Here is a 13321-nt window from a genome sequence, read left to right as displayed (position 1 = left end):
ATGAAAATAACACTTGCAGAGTTCTGTAAATTGATTGTAATATAGACGGGCGCAATAGCCGGGTGGTTAAAGCGTTGGACTGTCAGTCTGAGGGTCCCGGGTTCGAATCACGGTGACGGCACCTGGTGGGTAAAGGGTGGAGATTTTTACGATCTCCCAGGTCAACATATGTGCAGACCTGCTAGTGCCTGAACCCCCTTCGTGTGTATATGCAAGCAGAAGATCAAATACGCACGTTAAAGATCCTGTAATCCATGTCAGCGTTCGGTGGGTTATGGAAACAAGAACATACCCAGCATGCACACCCCCGAAAACGGAGTATGGCTGCCTACATGGCGGGGTAAAAAACGGTCATACACGTAAAAGCCCACTCGTGTGCATACGAGTGAACGCAGAAGAAGAAGAAGATTGTAATATATATTGTTGTGCAGTGTTTTAAGATCATGTTTTGCGGTAACTTATTTTACTTGATAATTCTTCTTTCAGAGAAGAAAAGAAAGACCAGTTGTTGTTTTTTGGCAGCTTAGACTGGGTATACAAGAACGTGTTGGGCAAGACTGTCTGAAGGCATGATAATAGAAATGATATAATTTGCTTTTAACTATTGTGTCTGAATTACTACAAATCAGCTGGACTTTTTTTCTTATTATGCCTCTTTTTTTTTTTTCCCCCTAGAGAAGAATCATGAACTTTATTTTCTTGAGTTCATGCCAGTATAATAAAGCATCAGTCTTTAATCAGATTATCCGATCTAAATTCATAGCAAACGTACGTTCAAACCATCCTTTAAAGTTTGTAAACATTTTTTTTTTTCTTGTTCAGATTATTGGTTAAAATTCTTCACCAAGCAAAACACTACTTTTTAGAGACAGTTGACAGTTGTATGTATATTATGTACATGTAGTCTGAAAGGTACAACCATAAGAGAAGCTGTCATGCTTGTGCTTGTGCGGTTTTCATTTTATTAGGACCCCCACTGCCAGAACAGGGAAAGACACCCATTCATCAGTGGTCAAAGACAAACAAACAGAACAAGATGTCAGAAACAAAACAACAAACTCTTAGTCTAGCAGAATACTGCAGGAAATGCCTACAAGATGCAGGAATAGTTGATCATCTCTAAAAGAATTGCTGGCATGTTTGCTGAAAAAAAAAGAAAAGAAGTGACATATGTTGTTGTATTGTTGTTTTTAAATGATGAGCATCACATCTACAGAATATCACAAAAATTTGATCACGCCCCATGTTTAGATGAACATCAATTCATAAAAAAAAATACATATGCTTACAACTGTAAAAACTCAAATATATATATATATATATATATATATATATATATATATATATCATTATCTCATGTCAATTATACAAGGCGTCTAACTTTGTGTGTCACTCTGTAATATATGTGGATGTGTGTGCCATTCTGTAATGTGTATGTGTGTGTCACTCTATAATGTGTGTGTGTGGATGTATGTGCTGTAATGTGTGTGTATGCATGTCATTCTGTAATGTGTATGTGTGTGTGTGTCATTCTGTAACATGTACAATGTGTGTGTGGTGACAGCGGGTCCTGGAGACAAGTACACATACTGTGTGTATCTGTGTGTGTCACTCCGTAATGTGTACAATGTGTGTGTGGTGACAGCGGGTCCTGGAGACGAGTACACAGACTACGTGGCGACGCGGTGGTACCGTGCCCCAGAACTTCTGGTGGGCGACACGCAGTATGGACCCCCGGTGGACGTGTGGGCCATCGGCTGTGTCTTTGCTGAGCTGCTCACCGGACAGGCCCTCTGGCCAGGCCGCTCCGACGTCGACCAACTCTACCTCATCCGCAAAACACTAGGTTGGTATTGTATTGTATTCAGTTGTATTGCATGTTATTTTACCGACTCTGCCTGATCCAAAAAGCCCTCAAAGTCAAGTTGTTCAGGGCAGGGGTCTTGGTTCAGAAAGGGTGGTGGTGTTCGTGGGGGCGAGTCCTGGATGTCTGTCCTGCTGAGAAGTGCATCTAACATTTCAAGTGGAGTCCTGGGATTGCTAGTTTGGATTACCTCTTTGATGCTGAATTCATTTTTGCAGTGGTGATGGGAGAATTACTTTTGAAATGTTGACATTTTGTGGAAGTGTGTTGTTTGTGAGCATACGTCAAGACTACATTTCAAGCATAATTCAGACTGGTATACAGCTCCTGGGACATGGGAGGTAATAGGTGTTTGGTGTTGGTGAAAGTATGCATTTTGTGGCATGTCCTCCAGTTTGCGTCTTTTATTATTATTATTTATTTGTTTAATTTTTTTTTAGGACAAACCAGTTTGAAACAAAGGTTTTAAACTGCCCACTGCAGTGGAGAGACTAACAGCGAAATTGGAAGTCACGAGCTACATTAATGATAATAATGATAATAATAATGGATAGCACACTGTCCAGAGGCGGTGAGGCTCTAAGCACCATAATTTGATTTGGTTTAATCCAGAAATCTGCTCTGGGTGCTTTACAAAACAAACACATTACGTTAATGTTACGTGCGCACACCAAAATGTGACTAACAAACTGAACACACACACACACACACACACAGTGTTGCATTGTTTGGCAATGTTTGTGTATCTGTGGATCTGGCCTTCAGTGTGATGATGTGTTGCTGTTTCAGGGGACCTGATTCCTCGGCACATGCAGATCTTCTCCACGAACGCTTTCTTCAAGGGCATGAGTATACCTGATCCAGACAGAGTGGTGAGTGCAGGTCTTCACTGTCTGCTTTGGGGTGTGGCTGGTGGTGTTGGTTGGGGGGTGGAGCAATGGGTGGGAAATATTTCATGCATTTATCACAACGCAAATAGACGTTAACGTGTTCATGCTTGGGCATTCACAGAGCCAGTATGCTTCTTCTCAACCAGGGACTTGAACTGAAAACACACATCCGTACACACACTTAACACACACTGTCTCTCAATCTCATTTTAAATGTTGATGAACCCCGTTGCTTTAAGCTTGGGAAGAACAACACAATGAAATTCAGTTTCAGTTTCAGTAGCTCAAGGAGGCGTCACTGCGTTCGGACAGATCCATATACGCTGCACCACATCTGCCCAGCAGATGCCTGACCAGCAGCGTAACCCAACGCGCTTAGTCAGGCCTTGAGAAAAGAAAAAAAGAAGAAAAAAAAGTTTGAATAAATAATAGATAAATACATAAAAAAGAACTACTACTACTAATAATAATGTTTTAGGCGCAAAAAATTGATGAAGTCAAATATAAGCGTACATAAATAAATAAAGAAATAAATAATCATTTTTTAAAAAACAAAAAAACAATGCAAGTAATGAAGTATCTAAAATCTCCACCACCACCCCACCCCCTTATCTTACCACCCACCTCCAAAATGCAGCTTATCCTTCACCACCATCATTTTGTGGTGTGTTTTTGTATTTAGTATATGATATTTCCAGGTAAGTTACTGTGTGCGTTTACATTGTATGTATTGCCGAAAATGTTCACTGGCTGATGCTTTGTTCCGAGCTTAGCAGTGGATTATTGTACGTGTTGCAGGCAAAAAGTCATTAGCCACTGAATCATCTTTGTTTGGTCATGTATGTCAAGTCAAGATTTTATTTCATGATGATAAGCAGCAGTTGTTTTTTTTACATCAAGCTTTTAATGAACTTCTTCTTCTGCGTTCGTGGGCTGCAACTCCCACATTCACTCGTATATACGCGAGTGGGCTTTTACGTGTTTGACCGTTTTTAACCCGCCATGTTGGCAGCCATACTCCGCTTTCGGGGGTGTGCATGCTGGGTATGTTCTTGTTTCCATAACCCACCGAACGCTGACATGGATTACAGGATCTTTAACATGCGTATTCGATCTTCTGCGTGCGCATACACAGGAAGGGGGTTCAGGCACTAGCAGGTCTGCACATATGTTGACCTGGGAGATCGGAAAAATCTCCACCCTTTACCCACCAGGCGCTGTCACCGTGATTTGAACCCGGGACCTTCATATCAAAAGCCCAATGCTTTAACCATTCGGCTATTGCGCCCGTCTATTAATGAACAAAATAGGAAAAATATAGGAGAGAGAAAGAGAGAGAGAAGAAGACAGGTGAAAAGCAAAAGCAGCATGAATGAAAACCAATGACAGCATGGTCGCACATGTTGCAGGAACCCCTGGAAGAAAAGTTCCCCAACGCAGCTCAACAAGCCATGAGCTTCTTGCAGGTGAGTGCATGGCCTGTGTGTGACAGTTTTCAGACACGGCGGCATTTTGATGTTGGAAGGAGGACCCCAACTGTACCAGTGCTGTGTGTAGACCAGTGGAGTTGCTGACAGCTGTGCTGGTGGTCACGGGCAAACAAGCTCCCTGACAATGATATGCCCCAACTGTCAGCGAACATTTCGTGCGCAGATTGGACTATTCAGCCATGTGCGCATTCACAGACAGATTCATGAGCATCCTCCCCCCCACCCCACCCCACCACCACCCTCCCCCCATCCCCCAGCTGGATGACAACGATGGTCATCATCGATCTCGATGGACACACCACCACCACTACTGGTGGTATAGAACTTGATGGTCCCTTGGCTGTGTGAATCAGCATGCTTTTCTGTGTCTGTTTGCATTGTGACATCAGTTGTGGTTTGGTGTGTTGGAGCCAGCATACTGGGTCATGTGTGTGTAAAGCAGAGCTGGGTGTTGCTGATTGCTGTCTGCTGGCTTATGAACAAGATCAGCAGTTGGAGAAATTAGAGCCAAGAGAGCAGGTCCTTGGATGGACCTAAATCACTGGTGGAAAATAAACACACACACACACACACACACACACACACATTCACTTACTCGTATGCATACACAGTAATTCACCCCCCCCCCACCCCCCACCCCCATCCCCACCTCCTCCCACTCGATTTATTTCCTTCCCTCGTCTAATATCACTTAGAGTGAAAAGACGTTAAACTAAAGAATGAACACACACACACACACACACACACAGAAAGACATGAAGGGTCATACACATCCATGATTGCACCCCCACGCCTTTCCACCTCTACACACACACTCAGCTTGTGTAATGTTATTCTTTTCGACAGAAATTGCGGAAAAAAATTAAAAGAAAAAAGTGTTTAACTCTATCACCGTGTACCTCAGCTGGGTGGATTTTTGCCTCATGCGAGGTGTTCAGTGGCTGTGTGTAGCCTGGAAAGTTAAAAGGCTGAAGGAGAGGACTGGGCCCTGCCTTCCTATGCTCAAGCCCTTGTACATGGTGGATACGAATTCACTGCCCTGATTGCCACAGAAGTAACTGAAGGCAGTGGAACCTTGAACCTGTCAGTAAAGTTTGAAGTGTGGTGTGTGTGCAGAACTGTCTGAAGATGGACCCGGCAGAGCGGCTGGCATGTCAGCAGCTGTTGCAGCACCCCTACATGGACCTCACGATGGAGATGGTCACAGAGGGCAAGCGCGACTCCATCAACCGCAACAAGAACAAGTCGCGCACCAGCAACTACCCCGTGGTAAGAACAAGGCTGGAGGAAGAATGGTATAAAACTTTAAAGATATTGTGTGGTAGAAGAATTCTTGGCTGAGCTCTAAAGAAAGAAAAGATTGGCGAAACTGAAAAAATATTGTGTGGTAGAAGTCTTGGCTCAGCGCTGAAGAAAGAAAAGATTGGCAAAACTGTAAGAAACTGTGTGGTGGAAGAAGTAGTCTAGGCTGAGTGCTAAAGAAAGAAAAGCTGAACTTAAAGTATTTGGATGCTTCTGGGAAGTATATTCTGTCCTTTTTGACTCACTTGTTCGGTTGTCTGTGTGTGTGTGTCTGTGTGTCCGTGGTAAACTTAAACATTGACATTTTCTCTGCAACTACTTTGTCAGTTGACACCAAATTGGGCATAAAAATAGGAAAAATTCAGTTCTTTCTAGTCATCTTGTTTAAAACAATATTGCACCTCTGGGATGGGCACAAAAAATAAAGAATGAAGCCTAATTATATGCTAACTGCGTTTACTGTTATATTTATATTTTTTGTATTCTCTAAACTTGGCACTTTGATCTGATATTCTGACCCAACAACTAGAGCAGTCATTATTATCATTTTTTGTTCAAACAGGAACTTCTTTTGCTAGGAATGGAAGTTTTATTTATTTTGCAAACGTTTTGGTGCAGATAGTAAAAAAAGGGAAATTACTCTAATTAATGCTAGGGGAGTTAATTTCCTTTAAACTGATGTTTCTCATCTTAAACATTACATTTTGAAATCCTACTCAAATACATAAAAAGCTTGGATTTTTTTTTAAAGTGTATCACAAGTGAGTCTTGAAGGCCTTGCCTCTCTTGTTTGTGTTGTTTTATTGTTGAACATGACCTGTTTGTGGTTGACGTGTGTGATGACAACTGAGCGTCACTGTGAACTGGACATAAAAACATGCACATTATTACGATGTGTGGTGATGATGATAGTGCCTCACTTCAAACTACACAGTGGAGACATTGTGATGAATGAGGACCACAGTGATGAATGTGATGATGACGGTGCCTCACTTAAAACTGGACAATAAAGATATTGTCATTATTACTACAGTGATGAGTGTGACGATCACAGTGCCTCACATACTGGACAATGACGAAATATACATTGTTACGATGTATGTGATAATGAGAGTGCCTCACCTAAAACTGGACAATGAAGACAACATGTTATCACGATGTATGTGATGATGACGGTGCCTCACTTAAAACTGGACAATGAAGACATGTTATCACAATGTACATGATGATGACCACAGTGCCTCACTGTCTGGTTCCAGCCCTTCCAGCAGCAGCTGCCCATGCTGCCCACCAACTCCACGTCCCCCGTGCCCAACCCCAAGTACCAGCCCGCCCCCAAACAGAAACCTCGCTTCGATCACCACTTACCAAACATCTGACTGGTGGGCCACGGGATGCAGCGACCGGACGCCAACTAGACCCTACATCTGCATAGATCGTGGTTCAAAACATCCGTCATCCCACCGCCGTCGTCGTCGTTCAGTTGCTGCCCCCCGGAGGCCATGTTTTCCCCCCCTGCCACCCCTCCCTCCCCACCCCCCCAGCCCCCTTCTCCGTCCATACCTCCCTCCTCCTACCCCTTCCCCCCTTTCTCCCCTCATTCCTTCCATACCTCCCGTTCAAGCCTTGATGCCGAGTTATTTCCCAGCTGGGGAGAGAATGTTTTCTGTTCAGGAGAATATTACAGTGTGAAAAGGAAAGGAGCAGAATGTATAAGGTGAAGAATTGTACACTTCAGGAGAAAGAGGTGTATTCCTATTGAATGTATCGAAATGTGACAAGAATGAAAAAAACATGAGAAGGGAACGTTCATAAAATTTTAAGATGTAACCTTCGTAAATGGGGAAAAAAAAAATCTTGCAGTTAAATTGTTTGATATTGAATTGATCAGAAATGAAATTATCCACTAAACTAGTTTTTCAACATTCTTTACAACTGCCCACATAACAGTGGCATGTAATTAAACTTAATGAACGAACAACAACAACAAAAGAAGAAAAAAAAAAAGGAATTTTGCATAGAGAAAGGTAGACAAGATAAAATAGTGTGGAAAGTAAACTTTTTTTTTCCAAATCCAAAGTTGATAAATAAACAATCGAGAAACCTTGGTATAAAACAAAGAAAGCATTTATATGGTGTGTTTGTAGATACCAAGATAATAGCTGAAAAAAAAAAGTTTGTTGAAACAGATAGTTGAAGAAAACCGAAGAAGACTTTTGAAGAAAAGTGACGCAGGTTTTTTGGCAGACAGACGTGTTAAAACAGGCACCAAGATGCGCTGTGAAGGAAAGTGAAGAGGATTTTCCAGAGTGAAAAGGAGAGAGAGAGAGAGAGGAGGGGAGATCGATAACACTCCCCCTCCTCCATCCCTTGCTGGTGAAAGAGACTGGAGAATGAAGGACAGCATGTCTCACTCTGCACCCTGCACTCAGACCCAGGTCTGCTACAAGACAAAGGCACACACTCCGTGCTGTGGAAAGACACGCCCCCCCACCCCCCTGCACTCTGTTGCACCCTGCACATCCGTCACTCGGAACCACCGCCCAAAGAATTCCTCACAGATCATGTGTCATTCGTTTCTTCATTGTCCCTAGTGTTGCTTACGTACGTACGGTTCACTGATGTGGTGCAAGAAAGCTGGGGAATCTGAATGTGGTGTGCGCTCATGTCTGGTAAAAAAAAAATCTTCACTTTGTCTTATACAGTGAGTTATTGACAGTTGTGACTGCTAGTGTTTTGTTTTCAACTGACATGTTAGATTTCATTGTTCACATGACGATTGTGATGCGTAGTTCAGTAAGGCTGTAAAACAAATTTGTGTTCTAAGAACAGCCTCACCAGTTTACATCATCAGTTGCGTACATGGTAGTTGTTGAGAAATTCCTCAGAAATTCATTGACCTCTTTCACGAAATCTCTGTGTGAAAATTGGTTCATGAATTACTGGTGTTGTAAACAAACAAAATATGTATAAAAAGTAACTGGAGATCTGATCAAATTGGTACGAAATAGGATCTGGAACAGATCAAGATCTGCTGTCACAAGAAAGAGGAATGCATCTGTATTATGATTATTCTTGGTTGGTCAAACCAGTTTTTCTTGCCATTTTGTGTTGTTACTTCCTAAGTTACATTTTTGTTGATACAGTACAGTATATGTACATGCCTGTTTGTTGATAGAATGTTTTACTTGTGTGTAGGACGACAGAAATGTGATAGCCAAGAGTATAGTATGGACTTCTTCCTAAATGATGTGAACATTGACTGAATGCATGTTGTGAATGGGGAACATTAGCAAGCGGTATGTTTGAAGTGAGGAAGAGAAAGTTCTGAACTAAATTGTATTGTGATCCTTATCAGTGACTGATCATCCAGAGTGTGTATACATGTTGATTTTGTTTTCATGAAAATGTAAAAACCATTGTTTTATGACCTCACTGTAGAATGGTACTGTATCATTTCTCCAAAAAAAGTCTTTTAGGTTTGTAGTCGAGATATAACCTGTACAGGACATTTAGTAACATTTTTATTGATAAGCTTGGGTTCAATTTTCATTTGAATGAATTTGTGATAGGTCCAAGCTTTGTGATAATGTGACGTTTTTTTTGATTTGATTTAAATGTTTTTTGTTCCTTGAATATGTCAGATTGATCAGAGGTGTGAATTTGTATAGTGTTTACTGGTTTTTTTCTTTTCATTTTTGGATAATTCAGAAATGTGTAATTCTTGTCAGGGAAAATTGTTCCTCTGCAAATCTTTCTGTTCATGTCATAGGTTGTTTTTTTTTTAAATTCCATTCTAGATTAAGAATGTACAAGATAAAACAAAGAACAACTTAGAAAAAAAAGGTTTTCTGCTTTACTATCTGGAACACTGACTTGATTTAGTTGAAAAATATTGTAACTTTTGTCTTAAAAAAAAAAAAAAAAAATTAATAACACTATACCATCAGAGTGTGAGGAAAGATAGTCTAAGTTGTGTTTTTTGAGCCTATTTTACCATATGGTATGTACATGCTGATATTTGATTGGAAGCTTGTACAGGTGACGTTACATTTTAATCCCAAACCACATGCAGTGTGTACAAGCAGAGATCACACCACACACCTCATGCTTTCAGAAATTGAAAATTAAATGCAGGTTTTTATAAAGCATCCCATTTACTGTTTCAATTGCTTCATCAGGGACATTGCCCACTGAAGACTTTGAACTGTTGTGTACCAGTCCTGTAGGGAGAGGCATCTGGAGTTAGTACTAGCGAGTCATGTAGGGAGCGATCCATGCTGACTCACAGAGAATTTATCTGTGATTAAATTGCATCCTATGTGCCTGCAGGTTTGCTGTGTTACCTCAGATACCTGTCAATGACCTGCGTCGCATTGACGCTGTGAAACATTTAGCATTCGTAATAACTAGAGTGTGCATAAGATTGGTATCGTGCATTGCCTGCCATTAGAGAGGCTTTTTTTCTGACCTTCGGAGTGTAGGTTGGAGTCATGGCTTGCTTGTAGAAAAATACCAGGACATGAAGTCACCAGTTAAGTGTGGGCAAGTGGATGTGGAGATGAGCTTAATTAATACAGCTGCCCCCCCAGTCCCCCCGTCCATGAGGAAAAGGTTGTAGTTCTTTCATCAAATGTCTTACGGGTATGGGGAAAATCCTTCACATTAATGCTGTTTCATGTACCTTATTTTCATTGATCATCATCACACAAGAAGAGAATGATGCATTTTCACAGAGTGTTAAGCACGCGTGATGCACCAAAGTGGACATGCCATGAGCTGTTGTACTGGGATTGACATTTGTGGAGGCGGTTAGGGTTTGTTTGCTTTATTTGTAAGTCTCCCACCACACAGACAGAGCATGGCAGCTGTGTTTATTTCAGGGAGAAGGGGGAGGTCATCATGGCTTTTGGGACAGTTTTGAATTTTGAATCTTCAAAGTGGCCAGACACAAAGTAACCGATTTAGTTCTTGGAAAGGGTTGGGTTCCAAGACTTACTTTCACTGTTGCAGGTGCTGAACAAATTATATAATCAGAAAAGAAGACAGGTTAACCATGCCTGTCAAGAATAGGGAGGTTTTTTTCTTCAGGAAAACTAGAATACCGATAATTCCTATTTTGGTAGGAGGTTGGGTCACATTGAAGTCATTATTCTAAATTGTCCACGAGATGCATTGCATCATCCAATGATCATACCACATTTGGTTAGTCATCATCCACAGGCGTCCGGGATAAGCTGCTTTCATTGCACTACTTGAATTAGTTCCTCAGTGAACAGACATTGTGTTCATGTAAACTGAACTATAAGTGTTTCATTTTGACTCGAAGGAATCGTCCCAGAATATTGGGAAGAAATTGTGGATAAGAAAGGAGATTTTAACCCTTTCAGTGCCAAGCATATTTAATGTTCAGTGACGACTATTTGTCAGGGGATTTTGGTCACGAAGAACAAATTCAAAACAAAATTGTACTATGCAAACTACTGAAAGAAAGCAGTTTCCTTTACTGAAAGGAAAAAAAAAAGTACAATATCCAGTTATGAAGTTTTCTCATGAAATTAAAGTTCTTGGGATAATAAAATTCCTGCAATGATGTGGATGGATATTTCGTCCTGGGGCACATTTTTGCTCACCGAAAGAGGAAGGAAATTCGTCCTGCAGCACTGAAGGGGTTAACATGCCCTCTGGTTTTGGATATGTAGAATGGGATTTGTTGTTTTTTGCTGCTCAGCCAAATTTTGTCAAAGAAAATGATTTTTTTTTTTTTTTTTTTTTTTTTAATGCTGTGATTTTCCCCACTGTAAAATAATGTAGATAAATCATAGCTTTGTAAGCTCTCGAGCAAATGACAGTGCACTAGTGAACTGATTCAGTCACTGGTTGTATTCCGAGTAGTGGCGTTATTTTTCACAATTATTTGCGAATTACACAATCTTTTTTTTTCTTTTTTGGGGGGTGGGGAGCAAGGTAAAATGGCTTAACAAATGTTGCAGAAAGTGTGAGCATGCTTGCGTTACCTGAATGTGTGTATTGCTCGCCAAGGCGGGAGAATGTGTGCATAATTCATGACCATTGTTTTATTTTAGCTTGTAGACATGCTCCCCCCCCCACCCCCCCTTTATCAGAATTTTTTCTTCCAAAAACATAACTTTTTTTGTGGTGTATGTGCAGAATACTGTTTTTCAGGACTTCACTTGAGCTCTTGTGTGCCTTTTTTTCTTTGAAGCATGCTTTTTTTATTTTTTTTTTATTTTATTTTTTTTAAACCCTTGTATGTCCCCCCCCCCCCCCCCCCCCCCCCCAATTCTTTGGTTTGTTATATTTTGCCCCTGATGTAGTGACTATGTTGGTTTACACCGTAAAAAATTTAATGTCACATTTGACACATGTTACAGATTATATTAACTGTGTATGTGGTGGCAAAAAACTACCCGAGGTAATATTTTTATGTTAGAAATAATTTATATGGATTTTCTTTCAAGAACTTGTCATTTAAAAAATATTCTCACACCCCATTGTTTCTCTGTAATCTTTCATGTTTATTCCAAATGTTTTTTGGTTGTTTTTTTTTTTTGGAAATTGTTCATTTGTTCCCAATACATTTTCAAAGTTATTTTATGTTCAGAAAATCGGTGACAGAACTTCACATAATCACCCAGAAGTTAATACGTTGTCACCTTTATAGTTTGAAACTTTTGACACCATATGTGCTGGATAATGAAAGACATCGCATTTGGTTTATTCCACACATCCCAAATTAATGATTCATTATCTGCGAGGAAAGAATCAGTGATGCTCAAAGTCACAGTTCCTGACCCAAACTCAGGCTAGCCTTTGTGGCCAAGAGTTTAATTGAAACTAAAGTATTGTGTAGATTAACCGCCAGCTGACACCCTATCTTACCGGTACCTCTGTAGATTACTAATCTGAGAACGCCATTTTAGTTCAGACTTGAAGACAAACTCATTTTGAGGAATGCTACTACCTTTTTTTTTTTTTTTGGTACATATTCATTTTGCCGCCTTGGGAATGAAAGACCCAATCCATCCCGGCCCCATTGACTTTGTAATGTAAGACCCAATCATTTAAAGTGGATTAAAAAAATATATTGTATTGGTCGATATAAAATAATTTTAATTGTTATACTTGCTCCCCCCTGGTATAAGCAGCAACATCACCACGCTCTTCAGATGACATTTGTTTTGCAGTGCAGACCTCTGTTCAGTGTAAATGTAGAAGTCATTTCTGTATTTTGCAAAAGTTGATATGTCTTCTGGATTTTCACTGCCAAATCTACATCCAGTGATTTCATGGAGATGTTTTAGTTTTTAACCTGGATAACCCACATAGCAGACACTTAAATTTTTTTTTTTTTTTTTTGTTATACTACATCTACATTTTGAAATGGCATCCAATACACATTTTAAACGCTCCAGTTCAACAGTCTTTTTCTTGTTTTGTGTATCAAGGACATGAACTACCTCTGGAGAGAAAAAAAAAAAAAAAAAAAAAAGCGACCCCAAAACATCCCTCTCCTGGACAGTTCAGATTTCTTTCTGCAGATATTGCTGTCTCATTACAAGTTTTGCTTCTATTGTTTTTCTTGCTGTTGTGGTGTCATACTGCCAGGATTTGTTGTTGGTTGTATTAAGTACTATTTATATTGTGTATATGTTTACTTATTTCCAGTGTATTCATCGGTAAACAGTTGAGAAGCAGCCAAAATGGATTATTTCTTTTGAAAAGAAACTTTCCCCCTAGTTTTCTTTATTATT

The 13321-nt window shown here is 40.3% G+C and overlaps 1 protein-coding gene across 3 annotated transcripts in view; it reads left to right on the top strand.

The window, feature by feature from the left end:
- LOC143280884 (cyclin-dependent kinase-like 1) overlaps positions 1–10787 on the top strand; it is a 99939-nt gene extending 89152 nt beyond the window's left edge. For all 3 annotated transcript variants that reach the window (XM_076585632.1, XM_076585630.1, XM_076585631.1), the window contains exons 6-10: positions 1646–1846; positions 2654–2736; positions 4164–4220; positions 5361–5513; positions 6806–10787. In XM_076585632.1, coding sequence (XP_076441747.1) covers positions 1646–1846; positions 2654–2736; positions 4164–4220; positions 5361–5513; positions 6806–6925 — 614 coding nt within the window. In that variant the 3' untranslated portion in view covers positions 6926–10787. The remainder of the gene's footprint in view (positions 1–1645; positions 1847–2653; positions 2737–4163; positions 4221–5360; positions 5514–6805) is intronic.
- The last annotated feature ends 2534 nt before the right edge of the window (positions 10788–13321 follow it).

This window comes from Babylonia areolata, chromosome 4 (assembly GCF_041734735.1).
Source record: "Babylonia areolata isolate BAREFJ2019XMU chromosome 4, ASM4173473v1, whole genome shotgun sequence".
Lineage (NCBI taxonomy): Eukaryota > Metazoa > Mollusca > Gastropoda > Neogastropoda > Buccinidae > Babylonia > Babylonia areolata.
The sequence above is the reverse complement of the archived record's forward strand: the minus strand, read 5'-3'. Positions and strand labels throughout refer to the sequence as shown.